The sequence below is a fragment of the Pogonomyrmex barbatus genome, unplaced genomic scaffold (genome assembly GCF_055798465.1).
Source record: "Pogonomyrmex barbatus isolate J1 unplaced genomic scaffold, ASM5579846v1 scaffold7, whole genome shotgun sequence".
Classification (NCBI taxonomy): Eukaryota; Metazoa; Arthropoda; class Insecta; order Hymenoptera; family Formicidae; genus Pogonomyrmex; species Pogonomyrmex barbatus.
The window spans coordinates 7,035,173-7,053,999 of record NW_028297171.1 but is presented as its reverse complement, the minus strand read 5'-3'; the positions used below and the strand labels follow the sequence as shown (position 1 = coordinate 7,053,999).

General features: G+C 31.3%; 4 protein-coding genes across 4 annotated transcripts; 3 read left to right on the top strand and 1 right to left on the bottom strand.

The window, feature by feature from the left end:
- Positions 1-255: 255 nt before the first annotated feature.
- Positions 256-5,939, top strand: LOC105428098 (female sterile (1) K10). The gene is made up of 6 exons (XM_025218484.2): positions 256-1,126; positions 1,447-1,638; positions 4,045-4,358; positions 4,439-4,668; positions 4,928-5,134; positions 5,366-5,939. Exons 1-6 carry the CDS (start codon positions 683-685, stop codon positions 5,740-5,742), a joined length of 1,764 nt encoding a protein of 587 aa, XP_025074269.2. The 5' UTR covers positions 256-682; the 3' UTR covers positions 5,743-5,939.
- A 45-nt stretch (positions 5,940-5,984) lies between these two features.
- On the bottom strand, positions 5,985-11,519 carry l(1)G0020 (RNA cytidine acetyltransferase l(1)G0020). The gene is made up of 17 exons (XM_089083081.1): positions 11,099-11,519; positions 10,223-10,486; positions 9,962-10,120; positions 9,647-9,883; positions 9,370-9,574; positions 9,171-9,292; positions 8,897-9,033; positions 8,537-8,824; positions 8,375-8,456; positions 8,158-8,274; positions 7,758-7,934; positions 7,541-7,682; positions 7,272-7,416; positions 6,998-7,206; positions 6,674-6,846; positions 6,334-6,582; positions 5,985-6,249 (listed from the first exon to the last, which is right to left on the bottom strand). The coding sequence occupies exons 1-17, from the start codon at positions 11,207-11,209 to the stop codon at positions 6,031-6,033; spliced, it is 3,036 nt and encodes a 1,011-aa protein (XP_088939207.1). The 5' UTR covers positions 11,210-11,519; the 3' UTR covers positions 5,985-6,030.
- A 691-nt stretch (positions 11,520-12,210) lies between these two features.
- Positions 12,211-15,415, top strand: LOC105428085 (uncharacterized). Its single transcript, XM_011640162.3, has 6 exons — positions 12,211-12,808; positions 12,885-13,113; positions 13,568-13,741; positions 13,837-14,107; positions 14,259-14,528; positions 14,611-15,415. Exons 2-6 carry the CDS (start codon positions 12,914-12,916, stop codon positions 14,809-14,811), a joined length of 1,116 nt encoding a protein of 371 aa, XP_011638464.2. The 5' UTR covers positions 12,211-12,808; positions 12,885-12,913; the 3' UTR covers positions 14,812-15,415.
- Positions 15,416-15,847: 432 nt separating this feature from the next.
- betaggt-I (geranylgeranyl transferase type-1 subunit beta) lies at positions 15,848-17,838 on the top strand. Its single transcript, XM_011640164.3, has 3 exons — positions 15,848-16,729; positions 16,836-17,205; positions 17,356-17,838. The coding sequence occupies exons 1-3, from the start codon at positions 16,196-16,198 to the stop codon at positions 17,475-17,477; spliced, it is 1,026 nt and encodes a 341-aa protein (XP_011638466.2). The 5' UTR covers positions 15,848-16,195; the 3' UTR covers positions 17,478-17,838.
- Positions 17,839-18,827: the final 989 nt, after the last annotated feature.

Genomic DNA, 18,827 nt, shown 5'->3' with positions numbered 1-18,827 from the left:
GTTTTGATTGGTCGAAATTCAATCTCCAATATGTAATCTTAAAACAATCTCAATTTTCAATGCAATCTGATATGAGTTTTAATTAATATTTTATCATAGATTGTTATGTTTACAAAAAATAAAGATTTCATAAACTGGAAAAGTGGCGCAAATTTTAGAGAAACGTGAACCAATTACAAGTTGCCATCTTGAAGTCACTCTCTCTACGTCGCTACATGCCAAAATCACAAAATCACTAAGAGATGCATTTGCGAACGCAGGAAGAGTCCACAAGTGTGCGAAATGATACGAAGCGACCAAGAACCAGTGGAAGATTCGCGATCATAGTTCGGCCGATTTGGGTTTGTATATATTATTTGCAGTACTTTCCGTTTCGTTTTTACCTGTGTGATGTCGCATTTTTTTGCGCTCGACGAACGATCCGCGATTCAATAATCATCATACGCCGAACGACGCGGAAACACGAACAACCTCGCGTCGGTAGGATTCACGCGCGTGCCGCGCGGTGCGATTTCACATAACCTCGTTCTGGACGAGCTGAAGAGCGAGCGAATTTCGTGCTCGTGTCGTGGGAAGAACGTCGTACGAAGACCAGGACGTTCGCGCGTGGCATCGTCCGTTAAAGAGAGAAAGAGAGAGTGATTTTTCTGTTGTGAACGGACAGGAGGGAAACTTTAAGAGAATGAGTCCGTTAAACAGGGGTCCTCTCATGGGACCGAGACTGCCACCGGCCGGCATGCGTCAACTTCCGCCGCCCAGATTCGCGGGCAGACTCCCGCCACACGGTATGCCATCACGGATGCTACCGCCGCCGTTGAATCCAATGTTTGGTCCTGGTGGCCCCAGACAAAGGTTACCACCACCACCACCGAGGTCCACTAGCAGCGTGTCCCGACCCAACGGCATGCTCCCGAGGTTTCCCAGGACGCACGGCATGGCGCCCATGCCTGTACCGTCGATGAGACCGCGTGGCTCTGGATTACTGCATGGACCACCCATGCGTATGTGGCCTCGACGATTACCGCCACCACCACAAATGATGCTGCCCATAAGGCACAGGTTCGCTACGGGCAACGGGAATGCCAAGGGCAAGACGACGGGTACCTCGAAGAAAGTTATGATTGAAGTATGTATTCTGGCACTCATGCTGTTCGAAGTAGCTTTCAGCCTTTGATTGCATTAATCTTGATGGGAATCTTGAAAGCATTTAACTTATTTATATATTTAATTTAATAATTGTATCTATTCTAAAAAATATAAATTTATGAAAGAACAAGAACATTTCTGGAATATTTTTTTATAATATTTAATTGCATTTAAAAATCAGTTTACTAAGCAAATTAAATTTTTTTTTCAATATGTAATAATTATTTATATTTTTGAGTTTTTTTTTACTAGTTACTAAGTTTGGATATTTAAGTCTTATTGAGAAATATAATTATTTAGGAATTAGAATTAAAAAAACCTTGGATGACAGATGAAATTCGTAATGAAATTCAAAGAAAAAACAAACTGTATGCTAAAGCAAAAAAAAATAAAGATGCAGGGGAATGGAAGGAATTTAAGGATCTTCGAAACAAAGTAACCCGAATGATAAGAGATGCAAAAAATGAATATCTTGCTAAGCATCCTGAACAGGTATTTTTTTTATCTATTATATTTGCAACAAACATTTTAACATTTTCGTTATTTTATTTTTCTTTTACTATTGAAATCTTGCTTTCTTAAATATCTCCAAAAAATAATAATTTAAACTAATTCCTCTGAAAAATCTAAAACATTTTTTGTCGAATTTAAATGTACATGTGTTTTCATTAAAATGGGATATTCTGTATATACATATAATTGCAGATAACATTTTGTTTTTTGCTTGTTACATAACATTTTGTAATTGCTTGCAATTTTTGTTTTCTTCTTATTTCTTCTTATTTTCTTCTTATTCTTTATATCTGTTTTTTTTTTTTTTTATGTAAATTTATTAAAACTAATGCATGATGTGTATGTGCATATGTGTAATTTAGAATATATGTAATGCACAAATTATTATATAAGCAAAAATAATTGTATAGTAATAATTCTTTGCATATTTACTCCATTATATGTGAAAGATAAAACTTATTCTAATTCAATATTATCCAAAATTACAAAAAATTTATATAATTTTTATATCTTATTCTAAAGCAAAAAGCATGAATATTTTACGAACAAATGTAAAAATAAATTATAACTCTTTCAATAGTTATTATGTATAAGAATTATTTCTGTTAATAATTTAAAATAGATGTGATAATAAAACAAATCTATTATTTAGTTTATAAGAACAATATAAATTAATTTTAAGTGATACTCTTGTTTTCATTAAGGAGTAAAACATTATTCTATGCATCCCAGATTTATATTTTCTCAACAGAATACAAAGATTGTTATTTTTGCTGGCAAATATATAATATAAATATATGATATAAATAATAGATAACACGTGGTAAAATAGAACAGTGAGTTAATAGCAAATATATTATTATAAAATGTACATTTTTTTTTTAATTCTTAAATGTACATTCTGACAACATATGGTAGTCATTTTGTGCAATGAAAATTCAGTTAGTTCCACGTTCATCGCTTACTTTGATTTTACAGGGTGATCAGAAAACAGATGATAACAATACGATTGAATCCGAGGGTGTTCAGAAAACTGAGAATTCAGCTGAACAAACGGGACAAATGGAGGAGACGCAGCCTTCCAGCGAACAGGCACAGTCTTAAGCTTAAGAGGCTACTCCTCCTGTTAAAGAATTATAATTATTCAAATTATATACAAGTATCTATTTTCAAACTTCGGAATGATTTAGTTCTTGTGTTTTGATACTATCTCAAATTTTTTATCTGTATTGTCACTAAACTCTGTATGATCTTAACGCAGACTCTGACCTTTATTTCTCTTTTGATTTATTATTTTCACAACATGATATTTACATGATGGCTCTTGTATTACTTACATTATAAGTGTGTGCTATTTAAAAATGTTCTGATAAAGGTAACTTTAAAAAATTAGCAGCTAGTTGAAGTAACAATAGTCTTAGAGTTTTAAGACATCCTTGTGAGAATTAACAGTTTATTTTATCTTTTATATATATTTATATATCTATATTGCTATGTATACTCATACAGATATAACGTTTGATCATAGTTTATTATAAAACACTTGTAATATGACAATTAATTAGATGTAATACTTTCTCATCAAACATGTAAAAACTGGCCGTGATTAAATTTTTCTCAAAGTCTTTCCATATCTATGGCCAGTACACAGTGCTGCAAGCTATACAAGTAAAAAGTATTTACAGAATTATAACGTTCAAACTGTGACATAAAAAAATAGATATATAATTTATAGATTATTCATATAAGATGAGTATTTTAACATAAAAAAAAATTTTGAAGTAGCTTGTGGCTCTGTTAGATTAGTAATGTAACTTTTATAAATGATCATAGCTATATGTTAAATATATATTTAAGATTACTTGTTCATTTCATAAATGACTTCCAGAAAATAAAGACATAGAAAAAGAAATGAATTTGTAATTAAAATGAATATTGTAAAAATAAACCACATTTCTAAAAAAAAAGAATAGAATTTTTTTTGTAAGAAACTATTAATGCTTCGACAAAATATGCGTAAATATTTATAATTATTTAATTAGTCTAAAGAGGAGCTAGTGAAACATCTATGCTTCCCATATATACATATATATAAAAATAAAAAATTTATATATAGAATTTCTGAATACCCCGGCTGAATATCCCATAACTTCAGATATTATGTACAATAATCAATTATTTAACGAAAAGGTAATTGATAAATAGATACATAATGTGTACAAGATTATGGTATTATATTTGCTTATAACTGAGGATATACTATGTAATAATATAGTAAGAACGTAATGATAAATCATAACAGGATTAAGAATAGTAATATAATAAATGTTGATATAATAATTTATATCAAGATCTTTGTGTGAAAAAGAAAGTAACGATTTTTAGGCTCATCTGTATCCAGTCGACGAAGAGCCATACGATCAGAGAGATGAAAATAATGTCAGTTCTGATGACGACGTTAATGACTACGACATATCTCACTATTGCGAGGTCTGTGATAGAGATTTCCCATCTGAGACTATTCTTGCTGAACATAAAAGTGCACATATGACTTGTGGGATTGACGGCTGCACATTTTCGGCTCATCCCTTACTCGTACAAAAACATATTAGCATGCAGCACCGTACTGGCTTGTATCAAAGAATGAAAAATTTATCAACGCCAGAAGAAATCGAGAAATGGATAATGGAACGGAAGAAGTGAGTTGCTCTTGTAATATTAAAATATAATAGCATTAATAAGCACAAGTAATAAAGTTTATATTTCCCGGTTGAAACAGGAAGTATCCCACTGAAAACAATATAAAGTTGCGCCAGGCGGAAGAGATGGAAAAATTACAAAGAGGAGAGATAATCAAGCAGAATTGTAGTATACAAATGAAAACAAAGAAAACGGTAAATACACGCGAGAAAAAACGCAAACTTCGCAAACGACGTATACGTGAAATTAGCAACGATTCCGTCCAAACAGAGGAAACATATAGAGGTTTACGTCCGTTTCCTGGAATAAGTAAGTTATAAAAACATATTTTTTAATTTTATGGATATAATTTGTAATCTTAGTACACAAAAAAAGTTTAAAGTCTTTCATTCAGATATTTAATTAACATTTCTATATTAAATCAATCATATAATTTATATATAAAATTTATATTGTAATTCATAATTTACATTAATAATAATAATTTTAATTTTCCTTATTCTATATATTTGTATGTTTTTTATCATACATGAAATATATATTAGCTAAAATTGATTTTTTGTTGTAGTTATTTTACAAAAAGATAATGCAGATTGCTTGGATGAACAGATAGAACAAGCGGATTTATGTGAAACAGTCACTGATAATATTTCGGACGAAGATGATATACCACAAGCATCTACAATACAATTCGCAGAATCCACTGTGAATTTACCTAAAACCAATTTGCCTGTACTATCTTCTTTAGTAGCAGATTATGAAAGTGAAGACAATGGTAAATATGCAAACTTTAATACTTATTAATTTATAATGAAATTTGTATATTATATATGTGTGTGTGTATACACACACACACACACACACACACACACACACACACACACACACACACACACACACACATGTATAATTATTTGTATTTTCTATATTTCGAAATATTAAAAGTTAATTTTTTATCAATATAAATATTCTTTCATCATTTAGAACCAAAATTTTAATTTTCTAGATGATGCTCCAGAAGAAGTGCCTATTAAAAAAATAAAAACGGAGAATTTACAAGATGAAAAAATAACAGAAAGTACAATTCATGAAGAAAATTCTATGCAAATTAATGAAGAGACTTCTGATGTGCAACTCTGTACTAATGCAGATGATAAATCAAATAAGAGATCTCAAAATATCACCAAATGTCAAAATAAGCAAAATAAGCAAAATCGTGAAACAAATCAAATAGCGATTAATAATAAAAATGAAAAATTTTTCCATAGATATCATAATAAATTATTAGAGAAATTGCTTTCACGTGCTATACAACATGAAAGAAATTTAATTTGCCAATGTATAAAATATATTATAGAAAATAATTTCTTCGATTCGAATTGATCTAAAATAATAATTACGCGGAATAATTTAGAAATAATTTTTATACATATTACAGACTAGTCCTCAAATATAGAATATTTATAATTTTATATATATAATAATTATAAATTTATTATATATATAATAATTATATATTTAAAATATTTGTAATTAAAATCTGTGATGTCTATTAATTATACATTTTTTTAGTATTATAATTTTTGTAATAGAAATACATTTTATATATCAAAAAACTTTTGAAATTTATAAAATTCAATCACTTAATATTTATTTCATTCTATACATAAGTTATGTACGTTTTTTTTTCTTTTTATGTTTTTTCTCAACTTCTTGTACGTTGTCGTCTTGAAATGATCTCTTTTCACCGGTCTTTACAGAGATCAAATTTTTACTATGCTTGCCGGATAATGCACTGGTCCATTCCGCTTCCGATCCTTTGATAACGTATTGCTCTAAATTTTCTTTCTTTAGTTTCTCTAATTCTGCTTTTTGTTTAATTTTTAATTCCTATAATACAATGTTATTTTTATATATTCATATATTATATTTGTATATGAATAGAAATTAGAGAATAAGTTGTGAAATACAAACCTTGGCTGCGCTTTCTAATTCCTCATGTAAACTTTGTCCACCTAAAGGATTTAGTTTTACTTTTTCGCTGGATGATTCTTTAGTCAATATAGTGCTCTCGATATATTTTTCTGCGATCATGTTGAAATATTGAATCGATTTACGTATTATACGATTGAACAGACCGAGTAATTGTGAAGATGGTAAATTCAATTCTTGTGCCAATTTATCAACTGTTTTGTGTTGCAAGCCCAAGCCAAGTAGAATTGCCTAAACATTTTTATATAGAAACGGAAAATACTTGTAGTGAAGTAAACTTTTATGAAATAAAAATATAATAAAAGAAATTTAAAATACTTACCGATTGCGCTGGTGAGAAATGGATTTCTCCCATCATATTTAAGAAATACAGACGTGCTAATGACGGTATCAAATCCATAATTAAATGGTAGTCCGCCATATTGTTGCTATACATTTGCAAACGCTTCAAATCGTATGATGTAAAATAAACGTTCAATGTTTCCTTACTTAACGCTAAAATATATATAAATATTAATGAAGCTTTATTAATTACATATGTATTGATTAAAATTTATTTCGTGATATAAGTAAAAAAAATTAATTATTTTTTAATATGTATATCATAATAAATTATTAATAATAATTAATAATATAATGTACTTACTAATGGGTTTTAAAGATATTGTCTTGTTAATTAATATACTTAATGCAAGCGACGCTGGATAAGTATTAAATGAATAAGATAGCAAACTTAAGAATCGCCGGCGAAAGTCACTCCAATAAGCTTGTAACCATTTGTCGTCATCTTGTTCTGCATTAATTTTACAAATCATTATGCAGGAATGTTCTCCCGTTATATCGTTTGCCGTTTGTCTGAAAAATCACAAACATTTGAAATTGTTCGATTTTTAGTCTATACAATATATATATATATATACCTCAAATATACAGGTACAAAATTACTGCGCTTCCAAAATTTTAATAGATGCTCCGTAATTCCGAAAGATACTCCGATATAATCCAAATGTTCTGGATGCCTATCACTCAATTTTAATAAAAGTGGTGGCAGCGAATTACGAGGTTCTATAAGCGGTTACAAATTGGATATGAATATTGCAATATTGCGTTTAATAAAACTAATATTTTATAAGGAAATTCTATAAATAACAGGAAATACACGCACACACATACAGAGTCACATATTTACCAATAGTTTCTTCTAATAAATCGACCGTTTTATCAGGAGCATTTTTCATTTCCATTGGCTCTTGCACATTTTCGTTAATATTAGGCATTTTGATCTCGTAATATTGCTTCAACAATTGCAACGCGCGACTACCATAGCCCATCTGTAATAAATTATTTTTTTTTTAACAAATTCATGTAATTTTAAAATAAGCTGACTAGTTATAAGAAATACATACTCCTTGGTAATCGGGATGCGTGGCTATTCTAACAATGCGTGCACCAGCCAATACCGAAAAGTCTTCATCTTGATATTGCTGAGCGATCGTCCATGGTATTAGATCACCGGCTGCCCTACGACCTCGTGTAAGGCCTTCGTTTATGCTAGTTTTGCTAATTTCGCCTTCTAAGCAAATCTATATATTGAAAAAAATATATAACACATTTCTTGCACAGAATAAATAATTATAAAAGAATAAAGTTATAAAATAATTGTAAATTTCCCAAATTGGGAAATATTAAAAGAATTTCAAAAGAAAATATTAACTTTTAGACATATAATGTTTAATAATGTTTAATTATCAACGAATTATATAATGTTTAATTTTCAACGAAATATACAAATGGAAATATATTTACTTGAAGAACTACAAGTATCTCAGGTAAATCTTTTTTATTGGAATCTAGAGGTCCCAAGAGACAAAAAAGATGATGTGCAGGTGCATCAGACATCATTTGCAAATCATTTGGAGTGTTCTAAAATATATTAATAGATATAATTAAAAGTTAATATTACGTTAAAATATAATTTTATAATAATATATATTTTTATGTTAGAAAAGAACGCAATGCTTACTTTATAATGTGATGCAACATATAGAGACATCAATCTTTGCAAAAATAGTTCAGAAGCCTTGTGATAAGAGAACAACGTATCTCTAAGAAAATTCAAGTATGTATTAATTTTTCAAGTTAAAGCAATCGCAAGATTAATTGTATTATTATTTTATAAGAATACCTGTTTATATAGTATAACTGACACGTGTCAGGAGGAGGACAGCCAGACAGAATAGGTGCGTGTGTTGTAACATTCAGACAAAGTAAATCGCATAGCCACTGTTCTACAGGATCACCTGGCTTATAACGTATCGATTCGTCAAGAGTAAGCTCGTACAATTGTCTTCCGATAAGAATCTTCTCGTTTTGCTCCTTCTCGTTTTTTCCATTGTGACTATTTAATCCAGCAGTTTGTGTCCTCAATTGTTGCAACAATTTGAGTGACAAAGATCGACCCGTGCCTTCGTATCTACAAATATTAATAAATGAGAATAGACAATAAATTATCTACTTATACTTCTAGAATATTTAAATATTTTACCCGTTTATGGTTGATGAAACAAATATTAGATAAGGTCCAAACATCGCTTTGACATAGGGTAAGGGAATCGCTGCTGCTTCATCAATCACAAGCAGCTCTGCTTGATTTAATTTGTGAGTATCTGTTGGATGTATATACTGTAAAAAAACAATAGCGATGCATTAATTTATAGAATTAGTAAAAAAAATTCTGGATATATCATTGTAATTAAAGTAAATTAAATTATTTCTTATCTCTAAGTTGTTTATGTATATAAAAACAGCTAATTACATACCTGAATTGTTTGGCGATGATCTCGGAACACGTTTACACGTACAGTGGCTTTATTGAATTCTGGATTTGTAGATTGTACTAAACCATAGTCAAGATGCTCCTGATAACCCAGCGCGTCAAATCCTGTTGCGAAACAAATAATGTTTAATGTCTCGATAATTCTTATATCTGCACAATGACAATTAATCTAGAAAACTTACCTTTAAAGATAAATTCAAAAAGAGTGTTCAAGTTCTCCGGACTGGGACTTGAAATGTATATATTAGAATATCCAAAAGCAACAGCTCCGGCAATGGCAAGTCCCAACGCAGCGGATTTTCCACGTCCTCTAGCTGCGGTCAACGAAACAGTAGACTTCAAAGTTTTCTCGGAAATGCACTCAATAAATTTAAGGACTGCCTTCGCCTAAAAATATTTAACAATAATCTTGTTATATGGTTCTCTAACTCTTATTTCTACTCTAACTTCTTAACTTACTTGGTCAATCGTTTTGCAGCAATTAATTAATGAAGATACTGGCTGAGTATCTTGCAGACTTTTCTTTAAAACATCCAAACTTGACTGTTCTTCCAAAACAGCCAATTTGGGTACTGGTTCTATTGTGAGATTTTGAGAAGATATAGGCTGTACTTCCAATTTATCATTAACAACCAAGCATTGAGTACATGAAGCCAGTGACAGTAAAAATCTCTCGTTAAATCGGCATATTATATTCTAAATTAATACAAAAATCAGTGAAAAATTATAATATTGCACATTTCAAATTATCTGAAAAAAGTTATATGTTCATACTTTATGAGCTTCCGTGCAAAATCTTTGATGAACATCCATTTTCATTGTATACAGTTCTTTTAAAGAACTCATAGATGGCAACAAAAATACAATGATTCCACCACCCTCCACAGTTTCAATAGTACGCGCTAATAAATTTGGTGTAATTGCTTCAAAATCCTATAAAAAATAATAAAATATGACATTATAATGACATTATAATAAAATTATAAACTACTGCAATTACATAGATATGAAAGAAAAGATAAAATATATGCATACCTGTAATACACACATGCCATATGTGTTGCCTAATATTTTATGTGTCTCGTTATAGTAACAGTAGCGAATATTAGTTGAGACAACAAATAATTTAAATGGGTCATCTTCATTAATATCTAATTTACCCGATTTAACAGTCTTTTGCAAAGATCTCATTCGTTTTTTTCTATGACTGGAAAAACCTAAATCCTTTTTGTAACACCACAGTACAGAAGGTCTAACTTTGATGACAGTCTTGGATAACATATGATGCAGTAACACCACCTGAAATAATATTTTTGAATATAAGAAAATAATATATAAATTACATAACATTTATGGATTTATATATATATATATATATATATATACTTTACATAAAGTTTTATGCTTGCTTTGTACAATATTACAAATTTTAATTTGTATATAATACAATAATAAATATAACAATATAAAGACACAATTAAAGTACTTTTTTATACAAGATTGACTAGTAAATTATAAAGACATATTTTCGCCAAAATAAAACACTATTAAGAATGCAGTTGCTTTGAATATTTGTGTTGTATCATACAATCTTTATTATTCGTATCAAAGGAAACTCATTATTACACACCAAAGGAAAATAGAACAACGCTTACAGCACGTCCAAAATGAATACATCCTAATGCATTTTGATGCTCAAACTAATGTTGAATTTGATCTTTTGTAATTTCATATCGAAATGGAGACTCAAGGTCTTTTTTGAGATCTTCGTCAAACAATAAAAATTCTCTGATTTATATTAAACCTTTTAATAAGATTAAATTGAATATTTAATGAACAAATTTGCTTTAGAAATTTAAAAACTTAAGGAAAATTCTTCACGCATGTTCACACATGTTCGTTCATACTTACTTGGTCTCTCGCTTTCTCACCGACGACGACGAACATCGTCCTATGTCCTGTAGTAACTCCATTCTCTATTAAAACTCGTAACCGATTGTCTAATTTCGTACGACGTTCCATTTTTCACAGAAAAATGTTTCACTTAACCTCAAAATTATAGGCCGGCCCCCGTACAAAGCACACGTGAATCGCTACACGCATTGTATTCCAATTGTGCGTTCGAATTTCCTATTCGAGGGCTCTCATTTTATCCTTGTTTAACACTCGATAAACAAGAATAAACACATTCAAGTGAGGAATTTGAATGCATCCTAGAATATTTGAGAATTCGGCGTTCCTATTGGTCAAAATTACGAAACAATTCAAGAACGACCAGAATAAACTTGTGTTTGGAACAAATTGTCTGATTCTCTTCTATCTGCATCCGAAAATAAGATCACAAGACTATATTTAAAAATATCCATTCCATACATATATCATTTTTTTTGTTGTTTATCGAATGTTAAACAAGTTAAAATAATAGGACTGGGATGATGTTTCTGAATGTAGCTTATTGTTAATATAATCAGTAAAAGCCATTGCAGTGAAAAAATTTTAGTCGAATTATAAAATTATAAAATAAATTAACCAATTAAAGTTCATCTATTCTCCTTATGATATCCAAAAATAATTGATTGTGATTGATCAATTTGCGTCTTACGATTAAAAATTACGTTTTACATCTTACGACTAAAAATTTTTTACGTGCAATGGCCTTAAGTGTCCTATATATTTAAATATAATCATAGTTTTTTTATTTTTTTTTATTCTAACAAATTTTTATAAGTCTCGGTCTATAAGTGTCGGTCCACAATAGGTATTTAATCTTTAAGCCTTAAGAAATTGACTAATCAAAATCGATTATTCTTTTTATATTCGATTATAATTGGTCAATTTCTTACTTCTTAAGCTTAAATTACCTATTGTGGACCGACACTAATAGGTGATTTAAGCCTTAAGCCATGAGAAAGGAACGAATCATAGTCGAAGAATAGGAGAATAATCGACTATGATTGGTCAATTTTTTATGGCTTAAGGCTTAAATCTTATTGTAGACTGAGATTTAGATTTCATTTGATCCAAATAAAAACACGATCTGCGCGAATCCATATTCCTTTGCAGAGTGCTTGTACTGTGTTCCATCAATCGTTTTTTTTTGTTGCCCGGGCGCTAAGCATGACAGTCTACATTTCAGTATAGTAAAAAGTTGACTGGTTACACTTGATCTTACATTATGATTACGACGTGTCTCGGAAATGTACATACGTGGACGTATGCGAGAGGGCAAGTTGCTGACAGACAGCGCGCGATGTGACTCGAAGAAATGAATAGGAGGAGATTGACGGGCACGATTCAGTCACACGATTCATTTCGATGTGTTAATGATCAAAAGTCGGAAAAAAAGAGAGAATATTTCAGACGAAGCGTTTATCCGACTCTCATTTCTCTTTTACAACAACTTTTATTCTCCTCTTCATTTGATTCGGCGATAATTTCTGATTGGTGCACATTGTTGTGGACTCGAGATATATTTTCTTGGGATCTTTATGAATTTTTCTAAAAATTCTATGATTCTTGTTAGAACCTCTAATGATATTAAATTAAAGATTTGCTGAAGAACAGAATTCTGTAACTATTTAAGTGGCAGATTAGGATGATTTGAAAAATTTTACTCACCCTGTAAGTAGCTACTAATTGATATCTTAATCTCTATGAGATCATGTCATTAATTTCTTATGTCTTGATATGTTGGAAGCTAACGTTTGAAACTCCTCGATACGAAAAATGGTAGAGAAGATTCCATTGCGAAAGACCATTACTCGATTAGACTTTCCAGCAATTATAGCTTTTGGCAATCCTTTGTTGGATATTTTTGTAATACTGAAGAATGATGAATTGTTTAAGAAGTACAATCTCAAGATAGATGGTGAAATGGAGTTATGTGAGAAGAAGCTACAGGAATTAATTTCAGATTTGCCATCAGAGTTAATAAATATATCTATTAGAATATGTTTTATGTTTGTATTGTATATAACTTTTTAAAAAAGTTTGATTTAAATTTGTTACGTACCTGGAATACTTTAATGTTTTTTATTCGGCAAATTATTTTTAAATGTATTGAAATGTATAAATTATATATAGTAATAGTTTACAATAATAAATAAAAAGTTATATATGATAATATATCAATATATCTATAAGTTTATAATGGATTTATATTTACAAAAGTATTTACAATAGTATATTACATAAGAGATAGATTATGCAAAAGTATATGTACAGTGCAAGCTTTATTTTTAAATTTTTAATTGTATATGCTACATGATTATTTTTAAAAATTAAATGATGCATGTATAGTATATATCAAAGTTATATTATGAATATATAATTTTCATTTTTATTTGATTTTTATTGAATAAAAAATTTTATATATTGTAGAATAGAGCAATGTACAAATCCCGGAGGATCTGCACAGAATACATTAAGAATTTTGCAGTGGCTCTGTGATGAAACCTATGAATCCCAAATTAGTATTTTCTGTGGCAGCCTTGGGAATGACCAAAGAGGCACAATCTTAGAAAAATTAGTTCGACTTGCAGGAGTGGATGTGAGGTAGTTTTATTGATTTAACTTCGATGAAATATGCATAAATTTAATATTTATTTATTTTAAAATAAAATATTTAAAATTTATATATATTTTCTTAGGTACACTGTACATCCAACTTTATCTACTGGATTATGCGTTTCCCTTGTGTACGGTACATCCCGCAGCCTTGTTGCGAATCTTGGTGCAGCTAATGTATATACATTGGATGATTTGAAAAAAGCCAATCTACAGTTCGATACCGTAAAAATAATCTATATTGAAGGATATTTTGTAACACACAGTTTGAATGTGGCCAAAGAATTAGTCAAACGGGCACAGGAAAAGAATATTATTATAGCGTTCAATCTTAATTCCTTCTATTTATTTCAAGTACGATCTATAAAAAAAGATTATTAACATACATTAAATAGTAATATAATTATTATATTAAATTAATATTTGACTTTTCTCGTTATGGATTGAAATAACTGATTACATCATTTGTCTATCTATTGTCTAAGTTTTTTTTTAATTTTTTAAGGAGCATCAAGCGGCTATTTGCGAAATGGTTGGCCACGCTAAGATTGTATTTGGCAATGCGAGAGAAATGATCGCTTTAGCTCAAGCATTGAACGTGAAATACGACGATGTTACTGACATACCATTTTTACTGAACAGTTTAAAAAGAATCACGGTGGACGTTTCCAGCGCTAACAGTAAAGATTGGCTGGCAGACGATGGTATATTCATTATGACGCGTGGTGGATGCGCACCAGCAATTATCGTATGGGGCAAAGGACAATCCGTTCAGGTTTATTTCAATTAAAAGAATAGATAAACGATCTGAGAGCTGAGAGCGATAGAAGAAATAAATTATTTCATGTTACATTTAGGTGCAACCTATCGTACCTAAAACACCTATCGTGGACACGACGGGCGCCGGAGACGCTTTAGTAGCTGGTTTTCTGGCCGGTGTCTTGGCTCATTGGGATCCGAAGAGTTGTTTAGAATTGGGATGCAAAATCGCGTCTTGCATAACGACCAAACTCGGTGTCACACTACCGAACGGCATACCTCCTGACTTTCTGCCATAACGATTCGATCTCCTTAGGATGCTAATGACTAATCGTTACCTGACGTATCCGCAATTGTACGGTTATTTATTGCCTGAAAGTTTTACTAGCGAATTATCAATCGTTCAAGTGATAACTAGCATTCCTCATCGATGTTACATCCCTGTTTTATTAAATATTTATTTGATATTGTTTCGATTTATAATACGTATGTATTTTCGCGTTGCATCGCGAAAAGAGATATATTTTTTTTCGCGAAAACTTTTATTTATTAAAGATTATCGTTGCGTGTTGAATTCAAGTCATGTACATTTCTAAATGCAGTATTATTACTATCGTCGATATAAAGTAAGAGAGCGAAATGTTAGAGATTTTCCTCGATAATCGTTGCCACTATAGATCTGTAGTTTATTTACCCAATGTTGCAATGTGCAGAAATATGTAACAGAGTTTGTAATTAACAATTACGTACAAATTTTCCTTTCTATTTTTTTATGACATAGAATGATGTGTCGTTGTCTATATATATATATATAAAATTGTCTATATATATATATATATAAATCATATATATATATGATTGTATATAGATATATATGCGAAAAAAATGTTATGGTGAATATTGGCACTTGTCTTGTTCTTATCCATTTTTATCACATAAATTAATTTTAACCTTGATTTAAAATTTACTCTATCTTTTTTTAATTCTTAAAACTAAAAAAAAAAGGTAAAAATAAATTAAATCAAGATTAATTTTGCCGATTAAATTAATCATCAATTAAGTTAATTGGAATAAGTTCAATCAAATTCTAATTAATCGATAATTGTAGTTTTTGTTAGCTACATAGATAATAAAACAATTGATAATAAAAATTATAATTTTAAATAAAAATCGAATATCTTCGTGAATTTATAAGAAATATAACGCTAAATCGTTAAATTCATTTTATAATTGTCCCAATTTGAACGTTTATGAAATTTCCATAAAACTGGCCATGTTCGTAATTCATTCGTAGTTCATTGCCCATGAACAAGGTACCGAATATGACCGAACATGTAACTGTCAAGTGTCGGGCAGTAGATAGGAAGCGGACAGGGTCGATTGAAACACGTCATTTTCGAGTTATTAATCTGATTCGACGTAAAAGGAAGCGGATAGGACGCATCGCTCGGGCGTGAGGATTTATGGCGCGTCGGCGCATTTCCGAGAGTTTTGACGAGCCGGCATGGGATGGGAACGGATGAGAGACGTGCTGGATCAACAGAAGTTTTATACATGAATTGTTATTACACTTTCACATAGCAACGACACGCTCGCGACTCCTTGAGGTGTGTGCGTCGAACGTATGTCTCGTCGATATAGAGTGGCGTTTTCATTTAACTCCAAGAGCGTACGATTGTCATCATGACGCCGCGGCTGGCGCGGGAGAAACATGTCAAGTATTTCCAGAGGTTACTACAAATCATGCCTAGCAGTCTGGCGGAGTTCGATTCCACCAGACCGATGATAGCGTATTTCGCCCTATCCGGTCTCGACCTGTTGAATTCCCTGGACGAAATCGGCGAGCAAGCCAAGACCGAGGCGATCGACTGGATCTACCGGCTTCAGGTCGAACAAGCTGGCCCGCGTTCCGGCTTCCAAGCGTCTACAACAATACCAAAGGAAGTACCCGAGTACCAATGTGGTCATTTAGCGATGACTTATACCAGCCTGATCACCCTTTTGATCCTCGGTGATGATCTGAGTCGAGTAAATAGACAATCCATCGTCGAGGGAGTACGAGCTTGTCAGAATCCAGATGGATCTTTCACGGCTATGGTTATTGGATGCGAAAGCGACATGAGATTTCTCTATTGCGCCTCATGTGTATCATCAATTTTAGATGACTGGTCAGGTGTAGATATTCCAAGGGCTGTAGACTATATTTTACGAAGCATTGTAAGCATTTATTATGTCAGATTATTATCACAAGTTTCATTGTTACATTTAGTTTTATCTTCTTTTAGTGTTGTTTAATAGATGATTTATATTATGATAATTGCAGTCATATGATGGCGGTATTGGGCAAGGACCAGGTCTCGAATCTCATGGAGGCTCCACGTTTTGTGCCGTAGCGAGTTTGTTTTTAATGAGAGACCACATTAACGTATCGAACATATTAACGTGGGATCGTTTAGCTCGGCTGAAGCGCTGGTGCCTTATGAGACAAGACGGTGGATTTAATGGAAGACCTGGAAAACCATCCGATACGTGTTATAGCTTCTGGGTGGGTGCTACGCTCGAGCTGTTGGAGTTCCTCAATTTCTCAGATGCTGAACAGAATAAAACGTTTATCCTTAATACTCAAGATACACTTGTCGGAGGTTTGGCGAAATTTGACAACACTCGGCCTGATCCTTTACACACATATTTAGGTAAATGTATAAAATTTACATTATGATTGTATTCTGTAATATAATTTACAAATCTTTGATATATAAAAATGTGTCATATTAGAAAATTTTTTTGCAGTCAATCTTTATTTTAAATAATACGAGTATAGACATATAATTTCTTTTTAACAGGTCTGTGTGGTTTAAGTCTTTTGAGACAGCCTGGTCTGTGTTCGATAAACCCCGAACTTAATATTTCTCAACGAGCTTACGAGCATCTACAACGGATTCATAAAAAGTGGCGAGGCGAATGATTTCAGTGTATAAATATTCGTGGGACTAGTGATCATATCAAAAAAGCGCACAGTATTTAATATATCAGATCAGATACTTTTACATTTGATCATTTTTCATCACATTCTCTGTGCTAAAGTCATTCTAAAGATGTCAATTAATACTGCTACAATAATTCACGACAACGGTAATATTTCGTTTTACATTATTTGGAGCTGCTTGTTGAATGCTTGTTATGAATATATGTAAAGTATATATATTAAAGTATATAGAAATATATATATATATATATATGTATGTATGTATGTATGTATATATACATAGACATACATTGATAGAAAAAGAATATTAATAAAAACCGATTTAGGTTCCTCTTTGGAATTTGTGTATTTTTATACCGGATATTAAATTGTTATTAATAATCTTATTAATATTTGTTCAATCAGGAGAATGAGGAGATATGTCTATTGATTTATAATTTTTATATTATCATAGATTGATACAATTGACAACATGTTTCATGTATAAAATTAATTATATTTGAAAATGAGATTCTTATTGTTAGAATCTAAATATTAAAAAGAATTATATGTGACGGGACAACATTCTTATTTAATGTGTATATGTTAATTTAAAATAAAAAATTAAATAATTAGTTGTCCGATTTAAAAAGAATTATTAAATCGATTACGCACTTGAACAATAAAATCTTTATTTCAAAATATTTGCATTTATCTCGTTAAAGCTTTGATACTTTTTACTGTAAATTATTTGTAATATTAAAAATAGTTATTCAGTCAATATGATAGCAGAGATTTTGAATTGCGACAGAATAATTTAATAACAATTCTATCAGTTATATAACTACAAATTCAAACATTTATGTCAGAAAAATTTATTTTGACAATCGATAATGTTAATAACTTTTTGAGTTATTTCCAGGTTCTACCGGATAAAAATTTATCCAAGGTTGATAATCTTCATCAGTATCTCGTCGGTGGTGACATCTTTCACGACTTGGCGTATTTTACTTTTCGTTCGCAAATGCAGTGGCGTGACAGCTCCTGTGTTGCACTTTACGGAAGCACCGCCCTTGGCGCTTCTCCACCAATCGTGCTGGTCGGCGCTATGACAACCAGATTGGGTTCCCTCGCACCAAACCGTAGATTCGCAGACGTCTTTTGACCGTGCAGCGTGACGGAGGTGTCGTCGCTGTCGTCATCGTCAGTCAGCGCCGTCGCGATTCGACTCGACGCGGTACTTCCGCGATTCGCGAAGTGAAGCGGTCGTGAATTTCACGTGTCTTTCTCTCTCTCTCTCTCTCTCTCTCTCTCTCTCTCTCTCTCTCTCTCTCTCTCTCTCTCTCTCCT